General features: G+C 38.7%; 1 protein-coding gene across 2 annotated transcripts in view; it reads right to left on the bottom strand.

The window, feature by feature from the left end:
- METTL16 (methyltransferase 16, RNA N6-adenosine) overlaps positions 1-13,003 on the bottom strand; it is a 50,555-nt gene that overhangs the window by 34,955 nt on the left and 2,597 nt on the right. For both annotated transcript variants that reach the window (XM_028499199.2, XM_028499200.2), the window contains exon 2: positions 8,761-8,888. In XM_028499199.2, the coding sequence (XP_028355000.1) occupies positions 8,761-8,888 (128 nt within the window). The remainder of the gene's footprint in view (positions 1-8,760; positions 8,889-13,003) is intronic.

Genomic DNA, 13,003 nt, shown 5'->3' with positions numbered 1-13,003 from the left:
TTATCACACCTATGGTCAAATAAGCAATGAGATAGTAGTATCATATAAAAACAAAGATCCTGGAACAGTTGTAAATGACCATTACTGTTAGCCCTATATTAGCCAAAGAACCCAAAATCCTACATGCAAAATAGTAAGAAACTACCTTGATCAATCAAGTTGGTCTCTTAAATGTGGATTCCTATGCTAGCTAAAGAGCAAATGACAGGGAAGAAAAACTTAGTCATCCAAACACTTCTTTGCTCTTTCCAATTACAGTTAAGAGTACTCCAGTTTTTCTAGCTAAGCCCGGTGACTTACCCTAAATTCAGTGAAACTTAAAAAAAAAAAAAGAAGTCCAAGAGTACGGGAAACAGTTAAATATATTTAAGTTTTGCATTACAGAAAATTTAGAAACAATCTAAAAGTAGTCATTAGGGAGTTGACTGAATAAGCTATACCACATCCACACGAGAATACTCTGCAGTTATGAAAAGGAGTTAAGACTGGGCTGATTCACACAGTCTTGTATGAAGAGGGTTCCTTGATAAATTAACAGCAACAACAACAAAAAATCTCCCACAAGTTTGGGTAAATGCATATACGTACATTATGATCACATTCTTGTAAAAATAAAAACAAGACAAAAAAAGACCCTATATGTGAACATGCATAGAAAACAATATGGAAGGGTCAGAACCACCTCTGGATGTCGAAATTCTTGTATTTTTGTATTATCTGAATACATGTTACATAATACCTTCATAACAACAATAAGTGTTTTATAACTATATGGAAAATGCTTGTGTCAAGCGTGGGTAAAAAAAAGTCCTTTGATTGTACCTATAGCAAAATTACAACCACAAAAATTACTATATATGCATAAGGACAGGGCTTAGAAAGGAACACAAGTAATTTGATCTCTGGGGTGGAAGAACCGTGACCTTTTTTCTTTTACATATGCAACATTCCCATTATAAATGTAGGTAGGAAGGATATATTTCTATAATTTTCCCATTAAGGGCTCTATAAATGTTTGTATAATAATTCTTTCAAAAACCCTCCTTTTTCAAAAAAGGAAAACAGATCCTTGGTTCCAGAGTACTTGTTTTCCATGAAAGGGGGCCAATTCTGTTGGAGACCAAACCAGCATATTTCCCACAATGACAGCAATCCCCAAAAGATAGTAGTGCAGCTTGAGCATTGATTACATGGCTTCACAAAACATTTGGAGCAAGAGAAACAGCAATATAATTAATATATTTTCTTAGTGCCTTCAAACAGAGTTGTTTATATAAACAATTCTCACTGTTTTAAAAAATGTGCTTACTTTGATGGAATAGAGCATACGACTTATTAATAAGGAACTACATTCTAATCACCAAAAAATATAAGACATCAAGCAGAAGCTAGTTTAATTGAAGAAAATACACAAAAATCAATGAAGAGCTGAATCTTGGACTTTGTTTTTAGCAAAATGAGTGTTTGTTTTCTTACTTCTAAGAAAATACACACCCTAATCTGAGGGTTGGAAATCTTTTTGTAGGACAAAAGTGAAGTCATATGACTTCACTAGTTAAATATCTGGGTCACTTTAGCACCATGGGACATTCAAAATTCCTGAACACAGGCAAGATCTTTTTTCATTTTCATTTCTGAGAGCACAGAGAGGCACAGGGACTAAAATTAGCTCTCACGTGGAAATTAGCAATTTATACCATCGGTCTTTGTTGTTTGTTTAACACATCCAGCTTCGTGAAACAAAACAGCCTATTGTCAACAGGCTCAGGTCTGATTTCCCCATGACGACTCTTGCTCTGCTATTGATGAATACAGTATTACCATTATTAGATGGAGTTTGGAAAGATACATTCTGTAACCATGGTTAAAGAAACAATCATTCTAACAGTGTAGAGGCTGAACCTTATGTAACAATAAAGGCTGAAGCCTCCCACCTTACTCCAACATTGGTTTCTATTCATTAGATCTTTACTGAGGTGCTAAAAATGGTACAGTCACAAACTATGACACAGCCCTTCAATGCCAGGTCTTTGATTTAAAAACAAATCAGTTAAGTGTCATATGCTATTCAAACTCAACTGACAGCGCTCAAGTAAACTGCAGGATGTTCCTATGGGGCTGGTTTCTGTGAAAAAGCACAAACTAAAATTTAATTGAAACGGTCAGATATGATTACAACAAAGCAGTGACGGATGCAGGGGAGAGAGAGAGAGAGAGAGAAAAGAGAGAGGGAGAGAGAGAGATCACACCAGCAATCCTCAGTACCTTATCAAGTGTACCAGGCTTAATAACAATATCTATCCTTTACTAAGTGTCTACAATGTGTCAGTCACTTTGCACACATCATTGCTAACCTTTATGACAACCATCCAAAGTATGTCCTTTTATCCCTCCTTTTTAGATGAGGAAATTCAGTCTCAGTAAAGCTAAGAAAATTATCTAAAACCTCACAGCTGGTAAGTGGCACTCTCAAGACTGGTCCTTAGGATGACTCACTCAGAAGTGCCCCTCTTTCCATATCACACCCTGCTTCCCTTAAGAGAGCACTTAAGGGCTGAGCAAATAAATGACACTTCAATCCATCTCAGGTCTAATGTTCTGCCTGTATTCCTTTTCCATCATTACCTGGGTTTACATTTTGGCCATTCTTTTTCATATATCTTCTTGAGTTAAATAAAAAGCCACTATAAAAATAAAGAACATTCTACTGATGCATATAATCATCAACAACTCTTATCTAAGTAAGCAGCAAGGAGGATGATGTCCAAGGAGCATGTAGGTTGTTTACATTTAAAAAAAAGTACATATTTTCTCTTCTTCCTCTATCACAGATCGCTTCTAAATATGCTGTACTACCAACCATAGGTAAGCTCATACTGCTCCTATTATTAAAGAAGAGGCGCTCTCCTCAAGCTTGCCTCATCCTCTTGCCATCCCTTCACAGACAAATTTGCTTTTTCTTGCAAGAAATTTTAAAATTACTTTTGCCCATCACAAAACCACCACTTTGAACATCAAGTTCATAACTTTTAGTCCTTTTCTATGCACAGCATATCAGCATAGATACTTTGGTTTCAGTCTGAAACAAAATGATGATGTTTTATAATCTGCAACACCCATTCCATAGGCTACGTGGTATTCCACTGTATGGAACTGCACTGTAAGAACCTACAATTTTGGAAATTTAAATTATTTCCAATTTTCCTTGTTACAAACAGCCTTGGGATGAACATCCTCAAACATACATTATCTCATTTAAGTATGCTTTTAGAACTTTCAAAGCTGCAATTCTACCAGCATTTTATCACTATGCCTATTTGACTACATTTTTGCCATTGATAGATACTGCATATTTTTTCTTTGCTAATTTGGTCCATTTGTCTTTCTTCTTTTGTAAATTGCCCGTTTTTATCCTTAACCTATATATTAAGGTTTTTTTCCTTTTTCTTATTGTCTTCTAAGAGTTCTTTATATTAAGGGAGCTAAATATTTATACTGTGTTCTCACCTTTTACTATTTCCTGATATGTAAAAGTTTTTACTTCTTATGTAGTTGAATCCATAAAATTTCCTTTATGAATTCTACCCTTGGAGTTTACTCAGAAAGACCATCCCTACACCGAAAGTTAAACAGTCCACCTATATATTTTTTTCTAGTACTTCAATAGAATATAATGAAATCATCAAACCATCAGGAATTTATTTTGCATAATATATAGGAAAGGGAATCTAATGCACTTTCCCCACAGCTGTTCCAACGCATCTATTAAAAATCCATTGCTGTCTGCCTCCGCCCTTAACAACCTGAAATGTCCTTATTCTATGTTACAGTCTTTACATGGTGGGGTGGTATCTTACGTAGGAGTCAGCTTCCAAAGTAAGCATATAAAGAGAAAATCCAAGAGAACACTGAAAAAGCTCTTTAATCATTCATAGCACTGTAAGATATTCACATTATGAGAAACACACAGGAGTCAAGACTGATCAAGAAAGGAAGATTCACCCTGTCCACTCTACACTCCCTCTGGGAGGTATACTACTGAGTAGAATGCAGGCTGGAATCACCCTATTTAATGTGCACATGCTGTTGAGACTTGAATGCCACTTTGTGCCAGACAACTGATGGCCCATTCTTGTGGCACTACTGGGCTAATGTTTTAATTACTCAAACTTCACAATATATTTAAATACCCATCTGGGAAAGTTTACACCCCTTCACCTTGCCATCACCCACTTATAACATTTGTTTTGAGTATCTTTTCTTTGAACAGAAGAAACATTATGTCACTTTCTCTCCCAAAAACCTTAGAAGGATTTTGATTTGGGGAAGAATCGACATATTAACTATACTGAGCCTCCCCATCCAGAAACACACGGTGTCCCTAGATTCACTGTCTCCCCTAGACCCCTGAGGGTAATTCTGTTGCTTTATCCACATAGATCTTAACATATTTCTTTGCCAAGTTTCTGCCTATTCCTCTTTGTTATTGTGGATGGGATCTTTTATTGCAACTGTATTTTCCAACTAGTATCTGGAAGCCTATCAATTTTATATTTATTTATGTACATTTAAAAATATTTATATGTATGTTTTATTCAGCAATCATTTGAATATTTTTAGGTGATTCTCAAATGTTTTTTCAGGTAGACAATAATCAAGCCATCTGTAAAATTGTAATTCTTTTTCCTTCTAATCTTATTTACTCTAAATAAATAAGGGAAGCAATAGACTGAGCCAGAGAGAGTTCCAACTCAGTCACTTCTTAGTGTTATAAGCCTGTGCAAGCTATTTAAAAAGAATGTGTGGGGGCTTCCCTGGTGGCGCAGTGGTTGAGAGTCCGCCTGCTGATACAGGGGACATGGGTTCGTGCCCCAGTCCAGGAAGATCCCACATGCCGCGGAGCAGCTGGGCCCGTGAGCCATGGCCGCTGAGCCTGTGCTCCGCAACGGGAGAGGCTACAACAGTGAGAGGCCCGCGTACCGAGAATGTGTGGGACTTCCCTGGAGGTCCAGGGGTTAAGACTCTGCACTTCAAATGCAGGGGGCACAGATTTGATCCCTGGTTGCGAAACTAAGATCCCACATGCTGCGTAGCAGCCAAAAACTAAAGAAAATAATAAAATAAAGAAATGCAGTATCAATTTAAAAAAAAAGAATGTGCATTCATATTTATAGATTAAAAGTTCAAAATATATCACTAAATCAAACTTATTGATTATATTATTTAGGCTCTCTATCAGCAGTACTTAAGCTTTTTTGGGTCAATTACTCTTTTAAAACTGAAGTTCAGGGCTTCCCTGGTGGTGCAGTGGTTGAGAGTCCGCCTGCCGATGCCGGGGACACGGGTTCGTGCCCCGGTCCGGGAGGATCCCACATGCTGCGGAACGGCTGGGCCCGTGAGCCATGGCCGCTGAGCCTGTGCGTCCGGAGCCTGTGCTCCGCAACGGGAGAGGCCACAACAGTGAGAGGCCCGCGTACAGCAAAAAAAAAAAACAACAACAACAACAAAAAAAACTGAAGTTCAAATTATAGGTTAAAGCTTTAAACCCTATCTCCCCAAGAAAAAGAACATACACAAAGAGTATTTTTACCTAATTGTCTTTGAAGCATTCATTGATCCTCTGAAAGTCCCTAAGGCCATTGTTCTGTTTATTTTTCTCTACTTGGTTGGAAAGACAAAGAAAAAATGTCTCTGAATTATATCAAACACTTTTTAAAAGATATTTCTTATGTTACATTTTTCAACATGCTAAAAGTCTCTTTTTAAGTCTTCACTGAATGTTATTTCTTTTGTCAATACAAACTACTCTTCTTTTTCTACTTTGAGGCTTTTTCTGCCTTCTATCTTACTTTTTTTTAATTTGGAGGGAACTCTCATTTGTTTAGTATATTTTTGCCCATCCCTTTATTTTTTATTTATCTGCAATTTTGTTTTAGGTATGCTATCTGTAAATGGCATACAGTTAGATTTTATAGAAGAATTATTCTCATGCATTCGAAAAATATTTATTGAATGTCTATTACTTGTCAGACACCCTTAAGCCATTCAGATATGTTGTGATAACAGATCTGTTTGGTCTGCTCTGAGTGATTTTTCTTAAAAAATATAAATCTTAAGCCATCTTAAAAATCCTAACCATCCTAAAAATCTTCCTCTGGTTCCTCAAAGTCTGAGCAATCAAGTCCATTCTACTTTGCATGAGCTAAGAGCTATGAAAGGCTCTTTGTGACCTGTTCTTTGTTTTCCTTTCAGTCTCATCTCCTAGTATTCCCTAAGCTGTTATTCTATATCCACTTCATCCTCATCTACATGCAGTTCTGCAAACTTACCAGGCCTTTCAAAAAATTCTGTTCTCTATACTTGGAACTCTTTCCCCCCTTCTATTCATCCTTCAGTGTTCAGTTCAAAGACCCAAGGCCTTCACTAATACCACTCCCACACCACCGCTATGTTCTTCTCTTCTGACTTTCATTTTCAATTGCACATAGACTTCTCAGATTCAATATGCCCCAAACTGAAAATATATCATCTCCCCCCCAACCAGCTCATTCCCCCTTGTTCCTTACTGCAGAAATGGCACTACCACCTAATCTCTTGCTAAGGTGGAATACCAAGCACCATACTTGGTTCATACTTAATTTCCACTGTGTCCTGCTAATTATATTCATGAATTTCTCTCAAATTCATCCAGTGATCTCTATCCCTCCTCCCTCTACCTAGTTAGGCCACCAATATGTCTAATGTAGATTACTAAAACCATTTCCTACTTACTTGCCTATACTTTCAGTCTTAATTCCCCCTGCAATCCATCTTCTACAATGCTCCTAGAATACACCTGTCACCTGTCTAAACACAATTCTGAATGTTATTTCCCTGCTTTAAAACTTTAGTGCATAAGACTGGGGATGAGTAATTCTGAAGACACAAGAACTCTCTGCACATGTCCCTAAGATAAATTCCAAACTCCTCACTGGCCCTTATAAAGTACCACAAGCATCATCCTCCCAGCCTCATGTTCTGTCATTTGTCCACCACACCCTAGGCACGCTCAACTTTTCCAGTCCCCACTGCCCCGTGCTCTTTACACACGCTACTCCCTCTGCCTGTAACACTCTTCTTTCTGCCTGGCTAACTCAGACTCATTCTTCAGAACACAACTAAGACACAGTATCTGTTTCAAATCATTCTCTAAATCCCAAAGCTGGGGTCAGGTCTCCCTTCTGTGTGATTCCACTGTATACTCCACAGGTTCTGCCACACTGAAAGGCTAACTGCTTGTTTGTTTGTCCACTTCCTCCACTAGTGTGTTTACTCAAAATATGGCAGTGACTAAGTCTTGCTTGTTTATTATGGCTCTCCCAGAACTTAGAGCAAAATGGTTAATCAACAGATATTTGTTAGATAATTAAGTACAAAAGTATGTGTAGAGAGGAAACAAAGAATAACAAAACTCTACCTGCTCTAAAGCTACTAGGATAAATAACATCCACATACATAACTATGAAATAAAGATTTAAGAAAAATGGTAGAGATGATCTAAACAAAGAGAAACACCAATTCAGTATCTCTGGGGTGATCTCCAAAGTAAGGTGCCAAAGATGAATCTTTAGAGTATGCAAAGAAAATATTAGAACTCTTATTTATATATATTTTTAATTTCCAGTTTGAAGTGTTTTCTAATGTGTTTAATATAGTAACATGGTAAGTAACACAATCATTCATATACGGAGCTGTGCTCAACATTTTACTGAGTGGAATAGACAATAAAGCTTGGAAATCACAGTTCTAGGGCATCTGACTTAACCTTTGTGTATTGGTGGGGGTCACAAATCTCTCTGAGAATCTGGTGAAAACCAAGGATTATCTCCCAGAAAAATGAACGTAAATAAATATGTATTATATATATATTTTTTAAGTTTTAGGATTTCTAGGGTACCTTGGCCCCCAGGTTAAGTCCTGGCCTAAGGCCTCCAGTTCTACAAGAAGTCTGCCAGGAAGAAGGATGAGGTCAGCAAAATGCCTCAAGTCCTCTGATCCTATTATTCCCGACCTTCCCACTGCTCCACAAATCTTGCTCTTCCTCCTCCCCACAGGTGAATCACCACATTTTCCCCAGGCAGGCTTGAAATTTCCAATCCCCTCTGTAACTCACATAGAGTTTAGGATGGCAGTCAAAGATCTCCTTCTCAAGGGTATAACACAAACATCAGTTATTACCATACCACTATCATAATTCTTGCCATTTCCTGAAGCGTCATACTATTATTTTAATTTTTAATAATTAACTTTTAAACTTAAATTTAGTGACATTTTAAGTAATAATGAAGTGAAATCAGTTTTGATATCCTGGTTATTATTTTCCTACCTCACATCAAAATAAACACACACTTAAAATAAGGACTTTAGACCCTCACCAGTCACCAAGTTTTAGAGTACAATCCTAAGGTTTCCGCAGGCACTCTGGGATCTCTGCTGGGTAAGCAATAATTTGGACATCAATAATTTTGTTTTTGTTTTTTTTGTTTTTTTTAGCCAGAAAGAAACTTAAAAGCATTTGGTCCAATCTTCTGATTTTATAGATTAAAACGCTAAAACCGAGAGAGGTTAAGTGATTTGTCCAAGGTCAGATGAGAAGTTTAAGGAAATGTCTAGAATTAGTATTCAGGTCTACTATCAGTCCAGTACACTTTCCACTATGCTGTGTCCATTCAAATTACACTAGAATAATACTGTATCGAGAATTCTTCATCTGTTACCTACCTCACTCTTCCATTCAGATTTATCTGAACATGCTGCTGAAAATCTGGATATTTGGAAGCCAGATATGCAAAGTCAGGAGGTTTGTCCTTGTATCTATTTCTTGCATGCATTGATTTACTCAGAGCCATCTTTAAAAAGAAAAAAAAAGGGTGGGGGGGAATCGCATATTTAGTTAAAGAAAGTCAACAGGAAAAGCTGTGGTTGCCAAGTCAACAGTTACAGCCAATACATCTTTGTCAACCAAGTGAGAAAAAAAGAAGTTATATTTTGAAAATGTGCAACAACAAATAAGCACATGAAAAGATGCTCAACATCATTAGTCATTATGGAAATGCAAGTCAAAACCACAATAAGATATCACTTCATACCCATTAGGATGGCTATTATTAAAAAAAGAAAGGAAGGGAGGGAGGGAGGGAGGGAGGGAGGCAGGGAGGCAGGGAGGAAGGAAGGAAGGAAGGAAGGAAGGAAGGAAGGAAGGAAGGAAGGAAGGAAGGAAGGAAGAAAGAAAATAACAAGTATTGGTGAGTATGTAAAGAAACTGGAGCCCTCAGGCATTGCAGGTGGGAATGAAGATGGTATGACTGCTGTGGAGAAGTTTGGTGGTTCTTTAAAAAGTTAAACATTACCATATGACCCAGCAATTCCACTCCTAGGTATAGATCCAAAAGAACTGAAAGCAGAGATTCAAACAGATACTTACAATGTTCACAGCAGCATTATTCACAATAGTCAAAAGGCAGAAGCAACCCCAAGTGTCCACAAGCAGATAAATAAACAAAATGTGAGATATACATACAATGGAATATTATTCAGCCCTAAAAAGGGATGAAATTCTGACACATGCTACAACATGTATGAACCTTAAAAACATTATGCTAAGGGAAATAAGCCACACACTATAGCACAAATACTATATTATTCCACTTATATGAAGTGCCAACAATAGGCAAATTCATACAGACAGAGAGTAAACAAGAAGTTAGTAGGGGTTGGGAGGAGGGTGGAATGGTGAATTCCTGTTTAATGGTACATGGCTTCTGTTTAGGATGATGAAAAACTTCTAGAAATGGACAGTAGTGATGGCTGCACAACACTGCGAATATACCTAAAGCCACTGAATGGTATACTTAAAAATGGTTAAAATTTTAAATTTTACGTTATGTGTATTTTACCACAATTTTTAAAAATGTATGCAACATATGATGAATCTTTTTCTTTTAAACCAAGGGAAGAAAATTGGAAACTATTCCTTTAAATGCATCAAAGTGGCAGAAGGCAACATAATCTACAGCCAAGAATATTGTAGTCAGAGGTTAGTTTTTACAGTGGTCTTGCATGGATTGACTCTTTGGTAGTGCACCATAAAGTCACTAAAGTTTAAAAAAACATCTTTTTTTTTTTTTTTAACTTCCTGATTTCAAACTCTACCAAAAAACATCTTCTATTCCAACTTCTTTTATAAATTTCAGTCTTGTCATTTCCAGGTAGCTAAAACCAAATGAAAACAAACATAGCAATTTTGTTTTCCTCGAGAATACACAGAGGAAAAAAGTTAACACATTTATAGCAAGAAATAAAAACCGGAAAAAAACCATTGCAGTGGTTGAGTAAATCTCTAAGCAGTTGGTAATTTAAAAAATATTTTAGTGTGTATCTCTCGATGGTGATTTTTATTTTCTTCTTTACATCATTCTGCATTTTCCATTTTTTTCATAATGTGCATTCATCTAAATGGTATTGTGTAAGTCAGAATCCTGAGTCACCTGATAGTTCTCTATCCCTCTCGTATTCCAAGAAATCAAGCTATGTGGATTTTACCAGCTAAATACCTCTCAAATCCATCTATTTTTCCCTATGTCCACCAATAGCAGCCCAGTACGAGTTGCCTAGACTGCTACAACAGCCTCTTTTTTAAAAAAAATTTATTTATTTTATTTATTTTTTGCTGAGTTGGGTCTTCATTGCTGCACGTGGGCTTTCTCTAGGTACGGCAAGCAGGGGCTACTCTTCATTGCAGTGCGCAGGCTTCTCACTGCGGTGGCTTCTCTTGTTACGGAGCACGGGCCCTGGAGTGTGTGGGCTTCAGTAGTTGTGGCACGCGGGCTCAGCAGTTGTGGTGCATGGGCTTAGTTGCTCCGCGGCATGTGGGATCTTCCCGGACCAGGGCTCAAACCCATGTCCCCTGCATTGGCAGGTGGATTCTTAACCACTGCGCCACCAGGGAAGCCCAGACAGCCCCTTATTTGGTCTCCATGAGCCTACACTTCTTCTCTCCACTCCTTTTTCCACCTTGCAGTGATCATTTCTAAATGCAAATTTCACTGTGTCCTCCTTCCATGCCCACTTGCTCAAAACTTTACATTACTTCAGCATACATATAAGACCCAGCATGGTGTGGCCTTACCTATTTTTTCACCATCAGCTTACGTCTCACCCATTGCTCTTCTTTCTTTCCCTCCACTCTGGCAATAGGGTCTTTACCCAGGTTACTCTTTTTGTCTATAATGTTCTTTCCTCCCCCTCTTCACCTGATGAATTCCTACTCATCCTTACTACCACAGTTCAAGCATTTCTTCTTCAAGAAGGTCTTTCCTTCCCTAATCTCCCCAGTTCAGTCATATCCGCTATTGTAAAGTCTCTTAGCAGTAAGTACTGTTCCTTTACAGGCTTTGTTAGAGATGTAACTTTACATGGTAATAAATCTGTTAATACTCAGAAGGTTTTTGACAGCTTTCCACACTGGAAGTTTAACAACCATGTTCAAAAATTAATTGTCGAGATGTTCCAAATCATGCGTCTAACTGCCCACCAGACTATTCACTTGAAAGGCTCAAAAGTACTTCATGCACAACATGTCCAAAATTAAATCATTTCTACCCACCCCAAACTGGTCCTCTTCTAATCTTCACTATTTTGCTGAATGATACCACTATCTTCCTTGTGGCACAAAAGAGAGAAATCTTTAACAACTTTTCCACCCTGCCTCCCTCATTCCAAACACACCATGTCCTGAATATTCTCTATCTCCTAATTATTTCTTGACCCTATCCATTTTTCGCCCTTCATAACTCCGTATCTTTAGGCCACAGACCATAATCATCTCTTTCTTGGATGACTACAATAGCCTCTAACTGATGTCTCTCTAACCACTCTTTTCTTTGGCTGCGTTGGGTCTTTGTTGCTGCACGCGGGCTTTCTCTAGTTGCGGTGAGCGGGGGCCACTCTCCGTTGCAGTGCGCGGGCTTCTCATTGCAGTGGCTTCTCTTGTTGCGGAGCTTGGGCTCTAGGCATGCAGGCTTCAGTAGTTGTGGCTCACGGGCTCTAGGGCGCAGGCTCGATAGTTGTGGTGCACGGGGTTAGCTGCTCCACGGCATGTGGGATCTTCCCAGACCAGGGCTCGAACCCGTGTCCCCTGCATTGGCAGGTGGATTCTTAACCACTGCGCCACCAGGTAAGCCCTCTCTAACCACTCTTGCCCCAGCAATCCACTTCACCCCATAAACAACATCCCCCTCCTCCCACCCCAATACAAAACGGAACATTCCTTGGTAAATCCCTTCAGTGCCTTCCTAAAGCTTTTAGGCTGATAAAGTCCAAAATAATTAACAAGGCACACATAATCTACCTCTCCAAACTCATTTGTTGCCACTTTCTCCTCCCTGTTCAGAGTGTCATGCGTGTACCCTGATGTCAGTGCACACACATAACACTCTGAACACACATGGACAAATTAAATTACAAATATGATAGATTCATTTCCTTCATTATTCAACCCTTCTGGTCAGAACAGATGCACAATGAGTCAATAAAGTCACTTCTCTGCTAACCAAGCTCCCAATACAGGCGATGGGTTCTTAGCTAAATCTATCCCATTCCTCAGAGTTTAACTGAGCATCAGCGCTTACCTGGCATCAGCATTGTCACTCCTCACTTCTCTCTAACCTAATCTACTTTTCTCTTCCTGGCTCCCTCTGCTCTAGCCACATTGGCCTCCTTGCTGTTTCTCTAGCAAGTCTGGCACACTCTTATCTCACGGCTTTTGTACTTGCTGTTTGGTCTGCATAAACTTGTTATTCCCTCAGAAATACATACATACAAGGTACCCTCACACCTTATTCAGGTCTTTGATCAAATGTCACTTCCTGGGGCTTCCCTGGTGGCGCAGTGGTTGAGAGTCCGCCTGCCGATGCAGGGGACGCGGGTTCGTGCCCCGGTCCGGGAAGATCCCACATGCCGCGGA

Source organism: Physeter macrocephalus, chromosome 14 (genome assembly GCF_002837175.3).
Source record: "Physeter macrocephalus isolate SW-GA chromosome 14, ASM283717v5, whole genome shotgun sequence".
Taxonomy (NCBI): domain Eukaryota; kingdom Metazoa; phylum Chordata; class Mammalia; order Artiodactyla; family Physeteridae; genus Physeter; species Physeter macrocephalus.
This window is presented reverse-complemented; position numbering and strand designations above follow the sequence as displayed.